At 35.0% G+C, this 18,300-nt stretch overlaps 1 protein-coding gene across 1 annotated transcript in view; it reads right to left on the reverse strand.

Moving 5' to 3' along the window:
- Positions 1–507: 507 nt before the first annotated feature.
- LOC120624914 (unconventional myosin-Va) overlaps positions 508–18,300 on the reverse strand; it is a 52,592-nt gene continuing 34,799 nt past the window's right edge. Inside the window, exons 28-39 of the mRNA XM_039891710.1 lie at positions 15,093–15,202; positions 14,806–14,913; positions 10,859–10,958; positions 9,828–9,939; positions 8,593–8,727; positions 7,721–7,925; positions 6,861–7,006; positions 5,626–5,843; positions 4,517–4,666; positions 2,407–2,538; positions 1,524–1,640; positions 508–900 (exon numbers count right to left, since the gene is read on the reverse strand). Coding sequence (XP_039747644.1) covers positions 772–900; positions 1,524–1,640; positions 2,407–2,538; positions 4,517–4,666; positions 5,626–5,843; positions 6,861–7,006; positions 7,721–7,925; positions 8,593–8,727; positions 9,828–9,939; positions 10,859–10,958; positions 14,806–14,913; positions 15,093–15,202 — 1,662 coding nt within the window. The 3' untranslated portion in view covers positions 508–771. The remainder of the gene's footprint in view (positions 901–1,523; positions 1,641–2,406; positions 2,539–4,516; positions 4,667–5,625; positions 5,844–6,860; positions 7,007–7,720; positions 7,926–8,592; positions 8,728–9,827; positions 9,940–10,858; positions 10,959–14,805; positions 14,914–15,092; positions 15,203–18,300) is intronic.

The following is an 18,300-nucleotide window of genomic DNA, read 5'->3' on the forward strand; positions in this document are numbered from 1 at the left end:
TATTTCTCCCGTCGAAAAATGGCACCATGGAGCAATACATAATAAAGTGAGTATAGTATTTATAAAGTATGGCAAGAAATAAATGCACACGTAAAAGGAATGTTACTAAGGAATTTTAACACCACGTTAATGACTTAACTAGTTTTGCGTCGTTGTAGGTTTAAATATTCTGTTACATACAGGTATAACCAATTTTTATCTTATTTCAAATAAACGAATATAACATAGAAACATATATACGTCATTATTTATTCGAATATATAAAAAATAATAAACTTAACAGTTTGAATAGTAATAAACAAAACAAGTACTACAACAACAACCCAATAACAAGGAACATTTAATAAAAACAAATCTAAGTACTCGCAATCTATATAAGTATTAACTTTATTAAATTTTGCGAGACATTCAGTTGTTTATATCTTTAAAGTTTAGTGTAAAATGTACTAAATAAATATTTTTTTTATATTCTTGATTTTTTATATATTATGTTATTTAGCACAAAAGTCTTCTGAAAAACTCCAGAATGGAATGTTATTTTTTCATATTTCTTAAATAAAAAAAAGGTATATATATTATTTCTCTATATAACTTCTCTTAACACATATATAACTTCAGAAGGCATATTATATATCTTTTTGCTTTAAAGAAGATCTTATTCCAAAAGAACAAAAGCTTCTAATATATTTTTTTTGAAGAATGAACTTCAGTTTTTTCTACCTTCTAGAAGGCACCAGAAGGGATGTCGTGTTGATTTTGTAACTTGTCTTTTTATATCTTCGTGAGGAAGCCCTCTAGTTCCAGCACTTCAGGCACTTCAATATCTTCAAGACGTATTGGCGACGGGCAGAAGTCAAAATGTACGGCGTATATCATTTTAGTATCCATCAGAAGGTTGTGCTGAAAAAAGGAGAAAAGTATTTTGAAGTCATATTTCAAATCAAATATTTTATTGAAATAACCTTATCAACGCGTCACCCGTTTTAATTTTTGGGTGAGATGATGGTGAAAACTGTCTCGTTGGTAAAACGTTCACTTAAACTTGGTTAGTTATTGGACTTTCTTTTAAATAATTCTCAGTACCAGCTTGGAGTTTGGTAATTGGCGCAGTCAACCTTCGTGCCTCGAAGAGCACGTTAAGCTGTCCGTCACAGTTATTATTGTCTGTGTGTGTGTGTGTGTGTGTGTGTGTGTGTGTGTGTGTGTGTGTGTGTGTGTGTGTGCGTTCGTGTGTACGTTCGAGTGTGTGTGTGTGTGAATGGGCGTTCGTGTGTGTGAATGTGCGTTCATGTATGTGCGTGTGCGTTCGTGTTTGTGTGTGGGCGTTGTTATTGATTGTAACAAGTCATTATATCCTACAAGCCTTATACATATTAATATATTATAACGTTTGCGATTATTGACCCCGAGTTGACAGACAACTACAGAGTACAGACAGACTACAGACTACCTACAGACAGGTACTGAGGGATTTCGAACGAATATATAACCCATGAAGTTTTCCGAAAGCTGCCCATACTTACCGGTTTCTTATTAGCGTCAGGACCATCTCTCTCCTGCATCAGTTTCTGGATTTCGTGTATGAACTCCTTCGTCACCTTCACTTCGTAGTCCTCAGACGGAGTGTACATGTTGAGAATCTGTTGAGGAAATAATTCATTCAATGGGCGTTCCATTTTCAAACTTACACTTATTTTTTAATTAAGTATTTTTTTTATTTCAGACCACTAGTAAGCCCACATTTAAAAAACGAAATATCATCATCAACAATGAGAAGGGATTAATAGGCTGTGGTCCACCACGCTGCCCAAGTGCGGATTGGCGGATTTCACACACCTTTGAGAACATTATGGAGAACTCTCAGGTGTGTAGGTTGCCTCACGATGTTTTTCTTCACCGTTGAAGCAGGTGATATTTTAATTGCTTAAAACGCACATAACTTAGAAAAGTTAAGAGGTGCATGCTGGGATTCGTACTCGCCCCCCTGAACACCGGTTCTTCGTGGGACATAAAATATACAATACATGAAAATACCTAGTAAACACATCAATATAAAAACAAACTTCATCCCATTCGCATCTTTTTTCGTCGCGCTTCCCTAAAGAGTCGGTAAACTATGCCCTCTGGCCAAAAGTCTGCCAGCGGGGTTCAAAAATGAGGAACACATTTTTGAACCGGGACTGTAATCACGAAGGAACAAAAATACGTTCAGAGTCAACTGCATTTCAGTAATGCGAGCGCCTCCTGCACCTGGACCCACACCCAGACATCCCTTGTACTTTATTGAACTACACCTTCTTTATGTTTTCCTTTACCGTTGAGGCAAGTGATATTTAAATTGCTTTGATATAAAAGCACATAGCCCAGCTGTGGGGCGTTTATTGATTGGTGTGGTAGTGTCCTCACCTTACAAACTTGCATGGCAGATAGGTCGACGCACATCTCGACGGTACTCCGGACGTCGGCCATGGACTTACGCGCTTGTAACAGCTGCACCGCTTGCGTTATGGGCTTCAGTACACTCAGGATCTCTTCCATCTACACATATAAACAAATCGAAGTGTCTGTTCGCAATTCTTACTAATATTATACTAGCTGTTGCCCGCGACTTCGTCCGCGTTTGTTTTTTTTTTAAAGAATCCCGTAGGAATAGTTTATTTGAGAGATGTGTGGCATTCAATTTAGGTGTAAAATGATTTTTTTTATAAGGTACAACAGCTTAATTTTTTTTTAAGTCTCGATAATTTCTAAAATAAATCTCGGATTTGAATGAATTAAAATGTATTATTTTACTGCCATATAACTACCCTTGATGATAAAACTACTTATTTGAATAAGAATTAATGAATACTGCGATACTAATGTAACCCACTTTTCTTTCTACCGGCGATTTAATACAATTTAAGAACACGAAAGCCGCTTTTGTGCCGCAAACAAACAAACAAACAAACTAACAAATACAACTACGAAAATTGTAATATTATTACCAAAAGTAGCAAAATTTTGCCTATAAAATTCAATACTATAAAAAATATGTACTACATGACAAAAGTACTCATTTTTACCTACAAAATAGTTCTCGAAGGAATATATCTACTTATCATAGCTATTGCGACATATAGATATTGCGACATAACTATGATAAGTAGATATATTCCCTCGAGAACTATTTTGTTGGTAATAATGAGTACTTTTATCATGTAGTACATTATTTTTACATTACTTTTGGTAATAATATTACAATTTTCGTGGTTGTATTTGTTAGTTTGCTTGTGTGTCAGGACAAACAAAAGTGTTATAAATGCGAAGGTATGTTTGTAACTAAGTTTGTGTCCTTCCTTAACTCAGCAACCAATCAACTATATTTTTGGCATACAGTTACTTTATACAAAGGAGTAACATAGGGTTCTTTTTCACAGAAAAACAAAGAGACAAACAGACGAAAAAACCGTAACAAACGCGGACGAGGGCAACAGCGAGTAAATTTATAAAATGCAGTCGTTTAAGTGCTATCTTATTCACATGCCCGTATATTGTGCGAGAGGGATAGCATTACATCAGCAGCCTTTTGTACATCTATATTGTTTAAAGGCACAAGTTATAAGAATAATATATTTGCAATTGAGTGGTGATGTAAATAAGGATTTGCATGTCGGAGGCTGCGACTAAACATGTATACTATTTTGTCATGTTTTAAACAAAAAAATGAGTTTGAATTTAAATAAACGTTTTTTTGTGATTTTATTGTGCAATGAAGTAGCAATATGTTACGTAGGCATACCCACGGGATAGCCATAGTATGCCTGCTAACTAAGATGCGGCTATATCGCATAATATTCAATTTACGTCGGCGCAGCCAATTCCGACGACGCCTGGCTTTCACGCTTTCTATGGGAATTAATTTTAAGACCCAGGATAGGAAACTCGTGCCACAAATCGGTCGAGCATATTAATTAATTTTAGTTTTAATATTATAATAATTAATAATGTATTTTTTAGAGTAATAAATTTTTATTAGTCTTAATATCTTTTTATTTTGCAACCTGCTGCGACCCTTAAAATAAGTAATATTAAAACAAATATTTGTTTTGATAAAAAAATTAAATAAAAGTAAATATACTACGACAATACACTCATCGCCATCCAGCCCCAAAGAAGGCGTAGCTTGTGTTATTAGTACTAAGATGACTGATGAATATTTTTATGAGTAATATAGGTACATAAATACTTAGAATATACATATAAACACCCAGACACTGAAAAACATTCATGCTTATCACACAAAGATTTTCCAGTTGTGGGAATCGAACCCACGGCCTTGGGCTCAGAAAGCAGGGTCGCTGCCCACTGCGCCACTCGGCCTTTTGATGTTAAGATAAGAACATATACGATTGGAAATTAGTTTATCACAAGTAAATAAATATATATTTAACTTTTAAAAATTGTTACAAGTTGTCTTTGTTGTAAACTGTAGTGATGATTGACAGTTTTTTTTGTCCAAGAAAATCATACTTACATTCTTCTGCCCATATTCGATTAGATGCTCTTTAATCCAGGTCTCCAGATGGGATATGTTGTACCTGATCTGCAGACCTTTGGCCCAGCAGCACAGATCCTTGCGCAATAACAACTGGTTGAGACTGTAGGCGCAGATGTAGTAGAACAGCTGAAATAAACAACTATTGTGAACTACCCATTTTTTCTAATCCAGGCACTTGATCAGTGGCATGCAATTAAAACCTGCAGAAAAGCACTGCATACTACCATTATTTTTTGTAATAGTCGTTAATGGCCACCAAGCCGCAATGGAGCAGCGTGGTGGGTCTATGCTGTAAAACCGTCTCACCTTTGAGAGGCGAGGTATGTGCCCAGCAATGGGATACTATTCTTTATGTATATTTTTTATATATACAACGTGTAAATGCAAACCAAAATAATTACTGTCTCTGAGACTTATCTATGAAACCGAAACACTAATAGTTGTTGAGTAAAAAACTGCCATAGTTTTAACCAAAAGAAATCAGATACAGTCTAGCATCACATGCAAAATTAAAATTAAGTGACTCCTGGCACTTTATTCGGTACGCATCTTGTAGCATCTATGCGCGTGTCGGTCTTTTATCTTTAATAGAGTTGTCATAAGTAAAATAAAATTATTAAGTTTCATAAATTTATATAAATATTAACTTAATTTTACAGATTGCCAAGTTTGAGATTTGACTACGATTTTTATTGAATCTGAAGAGCGCCATACCATACAAATCGTAGTTGACTTTCACGCGATCGAACAAGTAAACGTAGGCAGTAAATCTCACATTTAGTGCACTTTGTAGTCAACTCACTTATTTTGACACCTCAAACAGAGTAACTAATTTTGGTTTTTTACCTGTTTAAATATAGTTACTTATTTTGACCCCTTACCTGCTCAAACAGAGCCACTTATTCTGGCCCCTCACCTGCTCAAACAGCGTAACTAATTCTGGTTTTTTACCTGTTTAAATATAGTTACTTATTTTGACCCCTTACCTACTCAAACAGAGTAACTTATTTAGGCCCCTGCTCACATATAGTTACTTATTTGGATCCCGTACCTGCTTAAACTAATAACATATTTTGACACCTTACCTGCTTAAATATGGTAACTCTCAATGAAGTATCAACAGCGTGCACTTTCAAGTACTCATGCGTGGTGGCCAACTCGTGCTTGAGGCGTGCGGGGCCTGCGGAGGGGGGAGAGGGGACGGCGGTCTTCGCCGGCCCCGACAGCCCACTGATCTCCTCGTACTCCAATATGGCTGGGAAGATCAGACGCTCTAGCTGACGTTCGAGGAGGGTTATTAGACCTGTAAAGTGTGCAAAGGTTAGTTTTACTGCTTGAGATTTTGATGGTGCCAATGGTGGCCATTCTGTCACGATTGGCACCATCCCAACATGCGACATACTTTTTTTTTTATTCCACTACAAGGTAGCCCTTGACTGCAATCTCACCTGGTGGTACGTGATGATGCAGTTTAAGATGGTAGCGGGCTAACCTGTTAGGGAGTATGGTGGTCATACCCCTAATCGGTTTCTACGTGTCAATGCACCGGAACATTATATCGCTTAGCGGCACGCCTCTGTCGGTAACTAGCCTAAGGCAGAAACCTCCCACCAGGTCAGACGAGAGAAAATTCAGAAATTAGAAATTCCCATTGCATTGCTTTGTCGGTAACTAGCTACGACCAAAGCCTTCCACAAGACAAAAGCTAATAAAAAACATGGCGGTAGTACTTCCAATGATGAGCTCTCACTGAAAGCTCTACTGCTATTAGCACAAATAATTCTTACATATATTTTGTATCTTCTTAATTATAACAAAGGAACGTTTAATTTAATTAAATTACGAACTTCGTAACGCGGATAATTTTTTTTTATGAATGTTATGTTTTAATACTTATTATCCTATTCCGGTCTAAGAGGAATCAAAAAAATCAAATATCATAAAAATTGGTCCAGTTCTTGAGTTATAAATGGTGTAACTAACACAACTTTCTTTTATATATATAGATAGATTTATAGATTCAAAGGTCTTAATTAATTATGTTTTAAATAAAAGTAAAAACGTTTCCGCCTTTTGCCAACAAACAAAAACAGAGAGCGTTCTGCGAAACTTTCAAAAAGTGCAATAACATCAAAAATGTTAAGTTATTTTCTGAGAACGTATTTGAAAGATTTTTTCCTCGCATGTGTTTAGAATAATATACCATACTTGTTAGATAGATAATATACTATAATATTATATACTATACACTATAGTATCTATGTGTTTTTGTGAATGAAAGTTTTTTGTACGATTTATTGCGATACTCATTAAGATATACCTTGATATATCCCTATAGCGATGTCGGACAGCACTTGTCTGTACTCAGACAGATCGAATATCCGCAAGCTCTGCTGATTCTGGCGCGGCGTGTTGCTCTCCTGGTACATCGCATCACCACTGTACTGGCGGAGATTGTTTAATAATCTGTGGAGGAAATATACATAAGAATTAATAAACTTTTTTTTATAGTAATAATAATTGACGGACCAAGGTTAGAATGGTGTGAAGCATGTGCCTGAAATAACACAGGAAACCACACCCTTCAGACCGGAATACAGCATCGCAACAATGCTTGTTAGCGGCAGAAATAAGCATCGCAGTAGAACTTCCCTGGATGAGGTATGTCACAAAAATATTTAGTACTACATCGATGCAGAATCAATGATTGGATTTAACGAGGTAATAGTGAATTTAGATAGCTTAGATGAAGTAGTCTCGCGTCACCATTAAAAAAAATCAAAAAATTATAAAAACCGGCCAAGTGCGAGCCAGGCTCGCGCACTAAGTGTTCCGTACCATTATCTATTAGAACAGCAAATGTTGGATGGACGCCCTTAAATATAAATTTTAATTTAATTCAATCATTTATTTTTAAACTGAATATATAACCAGATATTCAAGCGTCTAACATTCGTCGTCCAGTTGCCCTTACCAATATAGAGCAAGAACGGAAAAAAAATCACTTTTGTTGCACGGGAGCTCCTTAATTATTTATTTTATTCTGTCTTTTAATCATGAGATACAGCCTGGTGACAGACGAACGGACAGCAGAGGCATAGTTATAGGGTCTCGTTTTAATCTTTGGGTATGGAACATTAAAAACAAAGTTTTGTGTTTGGTTATAACAGACTAACTCACCGGAGTATGTTCGAAAGCCACATGGCGTTGTACTCGACGCTCTCAGCGCGTCGTTTAAGCGTCTTCCTAACGCCCATGCGGATGGCTCGGATGAGGCCGTGCATCTTGGGCTCGTCGTCCACGTGGTCCGTGTGTAGTATCATCATGAACAGGATGTAGGCTGGCAGCCCTGGCAGCAGCGTCACTGCCACGCGGGGTTTCAAATCTACAAAGGAAAATAGGATTTATGTTCATATGAACAGAGAATAATATCCTTTTCACGAATTTCCACTTTTATGTAGCCCCAGTAAACTAGACTGCAACATTATTTTTGCTTCTAATAAATCCCTATCCCTACTAATATTATAAATGCCAATGTAAGTTTGTTTGTTACGCTTTCACGCCAAAACTACTTAAACGATCCTCATGAAACTTTGTACACATATTCTTGGAAGTGTTAAAAGTAATATAGGATACTTTTTATCCCGACATGAAGCTCCTTTGGGAGGGGGGATGAAAGTGTTTGACGATTTTATACTATAACTCCGACAAATTAAAACCGATTTAAATACTTATTTTTGTACTATAGAGGTTATAATATGTGTTTAATTTTGCCCAAACTATTATTATAACACATATCGTATTTGGATATTGTTTGTGCCAGTGCTCTGACAGTTGATAAAGCTGTGGGAGAAGATACATTTTTAGCTTTTCCCCGGGGAGATAATTGTCGCCTGCACATGCTAGCTTTGCTAGGGATACAATCGGGGGATATAACTATTGTCTCCTGCCTTTGCTTACCCTGTTGCTGTGATTGCAGGTAAGCGGAAATAAAATAGTCTTATAATATCAGTATAGTACGGTAGGGTTACGCAATTCATTGTTTCACTTACCCATTATAAGTTTCTTGATAATGGTTCCTTCGTCCTGCAACTTGTATTCGAACATGCCGAGGTACTCGCGTTCCTTTTTACGCATCACGGGCTTTACTTCGAGCGTGGTTGACGTGTTCTGTTGGATCGCTGAATCTGAAAATGTACTTTTATTAAAAACCACCTTATATAAACTGACAGCCGGTTAGCGCAGTGGGTGGGTGGGTTCGATTCCCGTTAGTGGAAAAATGTTTGTGTGATGAACATGAATGTTTTTCAGTGTCTGGGTGTTTTTATTTGTGTTTGTTGTTTATTATAAGTATTTATGTATATTATATTCATAATATTTTCAGCTATCTTAGTACCCATAACACAAGCTACGCTTACTTTGGCTAGATGGCGCTGTGTGTATTGTCGTAGTATGTTTATTTATTTATTTAAACTATTTCGTTAAGCTAATATTACTAATATTAGTTTTTTAGCTTTGTATTTTATTAACAATTTATTATCCAAGTCGGTTGGTAAAAGACTTTTATTATTTTATTATTTATGATCGCAACATCTGATACCCGTTGTCACTAAGCCTAGAAATCGCCTTAATCGGATACCTAGTGATTTAGGTGATTAATAGAGAAAAAAAGCATTTTACAAATTCTTATGTGATGTCAAACGACGTTAGGCGCCATTTAAAGTTAAGACACCTCGGAATGAAGATGAAAAAAATATAAATTTGTTTTTTTTAATAAACACCTAACTAATAATATAGAAATTCATGTATAGTTATACACCTCATAGAATAAATAAAATAAAAAAAGCATCTTTCACTTAAGCAAGATGAAGTATACGAAAGTATATACTTCTGTCACCAAAACCTTTTTATTTTTATATTAGTATTTATTATATGTATATCGGCTTATCTCCGAAATGGTTAGATGCACTACTTCTGTCACTTTTTTTGTCTGCAAATTTGGCGCTAAAAGTGTAACGCTGTAAGAGTGTCAAAGGAACTAAAATTGGTATGAATATATTGTAGTTCCAAGAATATTAATATTAATATAATATAATTATAATATTAATATTAATATTAATATAATATAATTATAATATTAATATTAATATATTATAATATAATATATTATAATATAATATATTAATATTATATTTATAGTTCCGAGGATACTGGTAAGTCACATGTAGCGCTTTAAATGATGTATTTTGTATAGATACCGTGTGTTAGAGAGCTCAGTGATCTGTACCTTCCAGTATGTCTTCAACATGCTCGATGCCCGCTTCTTTCAGTTTCTGAAGCAACAGTCTAATCTGGTTCTTGTACTTGCGGCAGCTCTCGGATAGTTTTTCTACTCGCTCCTGGAAATAGAAGTTATTTATTCACCATCATCATACATATTTGAACTTGCTCTATTTCTAAGAGACAATGAGAATTTATTTGAGCGTCATGAACGAGAACGCTGTAGGGATAAGTTTAGGTTTCCCCCTCATAAAACCGCGTTCTTTAACAAAAGTGTCTGCGTGATGGCTATACAAACATATAATAAGTTACCAAAGATCGTAAGGGAAAATAATTTAATAAATTTTAAAAAAGAGTTAACAATACATTTTATAATATTAATAAATTTTATAATTAGTTTAAATATGACATTTAATGTACTAGTTTTAAATAATTAACTTTGTAATTGTTGCACGCCCAAAGAGGCAATATACATTGGGACTTCATACAAGTAATTCTATCCAACCTGACCTGTAATACCTACTAATCCCTACTAATATTATAAATGTCAATGTAAGTTTGTTTGTTACGCTTTCCCGCAAAAACTACTAAACCGATCCTAATGAAACTTTGTACACATATTTTTGGAAGTTTTAGAAGTAATGTAGGATACTTTTTATTCCGACATTAAGCTCGGTTCCTTTGGGAGAGGGAATGAGTGTATGACGATTTTACACCATAACTACGACAAATTATAACCGATTTAAATAATTATTTTTGTAGTATAAAGGTAAATGTGTTTCATTTTGCCCAAACTGTGGTTGCGTGCCGGGGATGAAACGCGGTTCCCCCGAAACGGAGCGGAAGCTTTAACCACTAGTCTATCACTTTTCATAATAGCAAAATTTTTAAATGAGTTAAAAATTTGCTTTTATGCTTCTGCTTGCGCGCCGATGCTCCCAATGAATATACAAAGTAATGGACTAGGTTTTTACTAATTTTTACTAATATGTATGACCTGGATGAAATTGGAATAAGATCGTATTGAAAAAGCTTTACCTGTAACGACAATATCTCCGAGGTCAACCGCACAATTTCGTTCTGCGCGAACTCTTGACCCTTACTTCTCGGCTCTTGGTTAAGGTCATTGCTGAGCATCCTAAAAATTAGAATAATCAATTAAATCAATGGCGAACCCGCATCGGTCACACTCTTCCAAGTGACATCGGACGAGCTGGACAAAATCGTGGATTTTGTGATGTCTTGCAGTAGACGACCCTGTGTTGACGCGATATTGATGATAATTGGAGTCAAGGTGAGAATCACACTTCTCCACGAGGTTGACGAATCTATGTCCAGCACTAGACGTCCATTGGCTGAAATGATGATCATGAAGATAAGAAGTCTTCTTTAGACGTTAGTCTCATTCTACGTAAGCCCGCCCTTTGCTAAAAGACTCCAGAAGTTTATCTTCTTGACTTCTTTCATTTATTTCTTCTGGCCTTTGGTTGTTATGGTAAAATTGTTGATAATTCTTCGGCGTCCTTGATGGTAACGTCGGCGGCGTCGTTGGTGTTTATGCTAACATGCTTGATAGTTACGTCAGCGTAGTTTATGAGTATGCTAGCTTGGTTGTTAGTTGCGTTAGCATAGTTGATGGTTGTGGTAATTTGGTTGATAGTTACGGCAGAATCATTAAGTTATGACGAGTTAAGTAGCTGGTTATGGTAACATGGTTGATAGTTCATCAGCATAATTAATGGTTTTGATAGCACTGTTCATAGTTGCGTCAGCATAGTTAATAAATGGTTGTGCTACCGTGGTTGACAGTTACAGCGAAATCGGTGGTTATGCTAACATAGTCGATAGTTACGTCAGCATAGTTGTTAGTTATACTAATGAAATTGATAGTTACTGCAGAATAGTTGATAGTTATGCTCACATGGTTGATAGTTACGACAGCATATATGGTGGTTATGGTAACATGGTTGATAGTTCGTCAGCATAGTTGATGGTTTTGATAGCGCTGTTGATAGTTACGTCAGCATAGTTGATGAATTGTTGTGCTAGCGTGATTGACAGTTACGACAGCGTAGTTGGTGGTTATGCTAACATAGTTGATAGTTACGACAGCATAGTTGGTGGTTATGGTAACATGGTTGATAGTTCGTCAGCATTGTGGATAGTTTTGATAGCGCTGTTAGTAGTTACGTCAGCATAGTTAATGAATGGTTGTGCTAGCAGAGTAGTTGATGGTTATGCTCACATGGTTGATAATTAAGACAGCAAAGAATGTTTATGGTAACATGGTTGATAGTTCGTCAGTATAGTTGATGGTTTTGAAAGCGCTGTTAATAGATACGGCGTAGATGGTGGTTATGCTAACATAGTCAATAGTCATAGTTACGTCAGCATACTTGATAGGTATACTAATATGATCGATAGTTACGGCAGAATAGTTCAAGGTTATGCTCACATGGTTGATAGTTAAGACATCATAGATAGTGGTTATGGTAACATGGTTGATAGCTCACCGGCATAGTTGATGGTTTTGATAGCGCTGTTGATAGTTACGTCAGCGTGGTCACTGAATGGCTGTGCTAGGGTGGTTTATACTTACGACAGCATAGTTAATATATGGTTATGCTAGCATAGATGATAGTTAAGTCAGCATAGTTGATAGTTATACTAATATGATTGATAGTTACGGCATAATAGTGGATGGTTACGCTCACATGGTTGATAGTTAAGACAGCATAGATGGTGGTTATGGTAACATGGTTGATAGTTCGTCAGCAAAGTTGATGGTTTTGATAGTGCTGTTGATAGTTACATCAGCATAGTTAATAGTTATGCTCACATGGTTGCTATTTGCTAAAAAATAGTTATGGTTATGTTAACATTGGTGATTCTTACGTCCACATAATTGATGGTAATGGATGACAGTAACGACACTATAGTATATGGTTATGCGGTTTATAGTTTCGTCAGGTTAGTTGATGGTTATGCTTGCATAGTTAGTGGTTCTGCTAACATGGTTGATAGTTATGTCAGCATAATTGTTGGTTAGGGGTGATAGTTTCGACTGCTTATTTTATGATAATGCTAGCGGGATTAATTGTTACGACAACATATTTAATGGTAATGCTATCAAGATTGATAGTCACCACGGCGTAGTGGTGGTTGTTCTACGTGGTTTCTGGTAGCGACAGCATAGTTAATGTGCTACAATTATAGTTGATAACTATAGCATTGTTGAAGGTTTAGGTATGAAGATTGATGGTTTCTCAAAGTTTATGATAATTACTGTAGTCTAACCATAAAATTAAAAAATACAGTATCTATTATTTTTATTAACATATAAGTAAACATAACTATTAGAATTCAATAAAACTTAAAATAATTAAAGCCAATCTATTAGAGGAATTACGCAAAGTGAGCGATATATACAAAATACCATTTTTTTTACTTGGTGTTGGTCAGAGTGCATACAGAGAATAAATAAATAAAATTAATTATCCATAATGAATTAAGTTTTTTTTTTATGTTATTCTTTTTTAAGTTACTAAGAAAGCATAGTAGTGTAGCATTTCATTATCATACAAGTCGACTTAGCCATCGGGGAGGGCACACCCTTTGACTTAACATTGCCTGCGTAATGCCAGTTCGGCTTTGCTTGCGCACACCGGTACCCCAAATGAGTACACAAACAAGTCGACTCGCTATTAAACTATAACACATATGCTAGTAGGTCGTTTTGCTTCATCACCGTGCATAGGTTAAGGATTTTTTAAGTATTGCCAAGTGTACAACGTTCTAATATTGCTTGAAGTTGTAGAATACCAAAAGTTAGCTAAGAGTTATGTTTAAAAGTTGCGTACAACCAATTTATAGAATTAATATTAAAACTTGTCAAACAATTCGCGATAACGTTGTCGTAAAAGAAACTGGGTTTTATTCTATTCTCTGTCGAGTCAAACTTTTCCCAGATTCTTCTTATCGTAGAATTGGCTATTTCTTGTCGGCTGAAAAAGAAAAAAATATAATATGTTTGTTTTGATGTTAGGAATCTAATAATTTACGACCTGACTTGACTTTGTATTACACAAGAATTATAATTTTTTATCATAAATTACATTTATCTTGAGATAACGTAAGTTTTGGACTATTTCGACGATACCGGCGATAGATGTTAGTCTATGCCTTTCCGAATGACCTTGTATAGTGTTTATGTTATGATGAATTTGAAAATATAAAATTTCGCATGGCAAGGAGGTTGACTTTGATGAAATGAATTTTATTGCATTGCATTTTTAATGAAATTAAATATAATTTGTGCCTAGTTTGTCACAGATTCAACAAATTGCGAAGCCACGGGTATCGCGTCAAGTTAGCTTTAATATTATGTATGTCACAAAACAAATAATCGACGTGACGTTATCGGGTGTCAAATGTACTTTTAATTAATTTGGAACCCTCGTAGCTTTAGTTTTAAGTTTATGAATATGGTTATCGCCATCATCTCACTACCGTGTACTTGTACATGTGTACGCATCAAACCTACTTGAATAAAAATATTTTTGACTTTGACTTTTGACTTAATGTAATGAATCTTGTGACTTAATGAAAATGCCTGGTGTGCGATTATCTAGCTAAGTTTACTTATTCGAGCGCCATTAAGTTGCAATAGTGAGAAACAGTATTTCACTTTCACAAGATGGCGCTGTCGATTTCATATAAATTGCAGTGGTGCCTAGTGTGTAATCACACAAATCTTTAGTGGTTGTGGGCAGGCAATGTCTGCGGAACTGATGGCCATTGGGGCTGGCGAGTTGTTTAAGTGACAAATGAAAAGATGACCTTGAGATTAGCGAAAAGTGTCTAGGTGAAAGGCCAGATTAAAGTGTTGCACATTCTCCTAAAAGCTGCAGTAAAGTTATAGCCCAGCCGTAGACTTAAAAATGCTGTGATAAATAAAGCATTAGCTATGTAGGAAAATATCTCACTTCTGATACTTCTCGTTCTCTTCTCGAAGTTGTTCGATATCCTGCTTCGCTTGCGATAAATGCTCGGCGTAGAACTTCTTCTCGTCTAGAAGTTCCTCTTGTAGTTGTCTAGAAAAAGTACTTTTTTTAGTATTCATCAATATCCTACTGATGTAAAAAGATTATTTCTATGTCATTTCAAATGTCCGTACATTCCATTCCATTCATTAAGATCGGTAACAGTAGTCGAGCCGAGCCCATAGGTAACAAACAAACAGACTCACTTCCTATGAAGAGAGTATAGATACCTGTTGATTCCTTTCTGAGCTTGATACGCCGACGCCAGTTCACCATCCTCGTTTATGATGTCCACATCCGACCCGTAGTTTGAAGTAGCCAGCGACTTCAGGTTCGATGTCTGCGCAAGTTAATATAATAATTGTTATGGATCTCTTGAATAAAATATACCTAAGTTAAATTTTCATGGAAAAGTACACCACAGAAATAGGCTAAAAATAAGTACTCGTAAAAGTTTAAAAAACTGATCTATTTCTATGCCTATAGTAAAACTGTAACTCGTTTAATAATGTTTAGCAAATAGGCGTAGTCGGTGGCCATCCTTTCGACTAAACTTAAAGGGACGCAGGTATAGTGTCGGAAAGTCACAGGTTATTCAACAGGAATGATATATGTATTAAGATAATGCCAAGACTGTACATTATGTATATAGTCTTGGCTTCTTTAATGGCTTATGCCATTACTATTAGTATTTATGTAACCACCGACTAGGCTTACTGTAAAATATAAGGTTTTTGTTAATAAATCAGGGCTTTCAACTAATCTAACTATTTATTACTATTTGATTTCTACTCTCTCTATCCAAGTTTAAGTTTTTTTAATCAAATTTAAATTTCCAGGTGGGGGTGATAGATACGTGTTTCTAACACTTAAATTGAGTAAAAACATAATATATAAAAAAAACATTTACCATGCAATGACGTAGATGGAAAGCATTGGGAAATAAAGCAAAATTAATGCCACATAAAATAGAACGTAAAACTGCGTTGTGTATGCAATAAAATTCATGTGGATCCGTATTGGTTGATAAAGTACTTTCAACGTAACGTACTAAATAGTTGGAAAATCCAAAAGTGCACGCCTCATAATCTCATTACAATAAAATTGAGATTTGTTAATTTGTAAAAGTATTTATTAAATAATAATTAAACTACATCTAATTATACCGTAAAAAGTAATAGGCTTCAATTTCTCAAAATACTGTAGCCTATAAAAAAACCAACTCGATAAGTGAGGTATTTAGCTAGTTATCGTGACCACAAGATACGGGATCCGCACATACAGACACACGGACGTTCAAAGCAGAACTTTTTTAAACAATTTTTTAATAAGTTTAAATAATAAAAAGATATTTAAAAATATCATGAGTGTTAAAAATAGTGTTTTTTTCTCAACATTGAAAAAGAAAAAAAAACATTTTAAGTTGGAGAATCACTCGGAGTGCGTAAACTGGCAGTAATACCCACCTCAACGCTTCGCTTATGAGGCGTGCAATAACTACTTGTTCATGTAATTGGCCAAAGAATCTTGAATCTCGAGAGTTAAAAAAAAAGTTTCTCTTAAAAGCGTTTTTTTTAAAAGTTATATCACCTGATGTTAAGCGGCAAACAATCGCCTACAAACAAAGTGACACATCGCAGGGAACGCAAGGAACGCGTCCCTAAAAAGTGCCGCCCGTGTATCAAATTGAGGCGTAGGCGTTAAGTCTCATTTGCCGTTACTACTGCTACTACTAGGCGGAAGCAATAACCAGTTGGGTTGTGCTGTCCCGGACGACATATCACAAAAAGCTAAAACTACAAACATTTGTGAAACTATCGTCGTTCGGACACTGTTCAAGTGTTGCGGAATTTCAGTCGAGTAGATATCGTGTAAAACAAAGTCACTATTCGTTTCGTCATTTTCGTTATAACACGACTGCACAAAAAATAAGTTTAATGTACTCAGGGATTATGTTTGTGTGTTTAATTTTTCCACCATGACTGCTTAATCTGGTGACTAAGTATAATCTCGTGAAAGCAGTATTATTTTGAAATGAAAAAAGATCATAACCTTTATATACTTAAAATAAGGATTATAATACTGAAACGAAACGTCAACGATATTAAAATAATACTGCGATGGTAGTTAGTTGAACAGATTTCGACTTCTGGGGCATCACTATAAATTAATATTTTTTTTAATTACGTACTTATTTTACCGTACACGTTAAGTTTATGCTAGAATTTCTGCAACACTTTCACAATCTCATAACGGTTAAAGCTACAAAACTTTCCACGCAAACATAATTTGTAACACTTTCTTATGACTCTTTGGTAAATTACATAAATAACTTCACTTTTTCTTTTTGGTAATCACTGTTTTCGATCTCTCAGCTATACTGAATTTAAACTAAAGTAAATGCATCGATGATATTTCTGCAAAAATAAAAGATTAAGCTGCTAATTTCGGACTCAATAATAAACCTTTTTTCTAGTACTCTGCAAAATAAAAAGGTAGACACCTAAAACTAACACATTAAGTTTTTACGTTTACTCACAACGCTCTTCAAAGCTTGGAACCATGGTTTCTGCGTAAAAGTTAATAAGTGCTTATAATAATTATTAAAAATGTATTTAAGTGCTAACGTTGCTTAAAGGTTGTTTAAAAAAATCCCAAATAAATGACTGAGTACTGACCAATCACATGGCCCATCAGACTTTATTTCTTTTATTTTTCATGATACTAATTCATGAATTAACTATTGTAAAATGAGGTTATGAATTCGTCAAGATCATAGCACAACGGTACTTGCGCTATTTATTGCAAGTTATTGTTTAACTTAAAGTTAAAATGGACAGAAAACATCTTGTCAGTTTGTAGCAAAAATATAACAGAGTGTTTACAATGATAAATGTGGCATGATTTAAAACAACATAAATTTACTGAAAAAAAATATAACTTAAAGTTTTCTTAACGCTTGGATAATGTCAATATTCTAATATATATTTATAATTATCTCAGGATAATAGTAATGCATTGAATTTTTACGAGAAACCTAAGGTCCTTATATTTACAGAGACGTCCACAGTTGGAAAGTAAGACCCTTTTCCTCGATTCATCTTTTAAAGAAAACAACGCTATGTAACTGTAGGTTATAATTAGATGAATATTCATACCTCATTGTTTGTACAAAAATAAACCCCGCTAGATGTTTGTGGCAAGTCCTTGTAAAGTGTCTTCACGAAAAACGCATTTGGAAACGCCATTTTCTTATACATTTGTGTAACATGTTTTTTATTTCCAAGTTTACTTTCGTTAGCAATCACAACTTTTTGAATTAAGAAAATATTGAATAACAGTTTAGCAGTTTTGTAACGTTTCACTTTTGTTTGATCTACTAACTTTTCGCATACCTAAAGTAGGTATTATAGTTACCTACTTTCATTACGTTTTACG

Source organism: Pararge aegeria, chromosome 7 (genome assembly GCF_905163445.1).
Source record: "Pararge aegeria chromosome 7, ilParAegt1.1, whole genome shotgun sequence".
Taxonomy (NCBI): Eukaryota; Metazoa; Arthropoda; class Insecta; order Lepidoptera; family Nymphalidae; genus Pararge; species Pararge aegeria.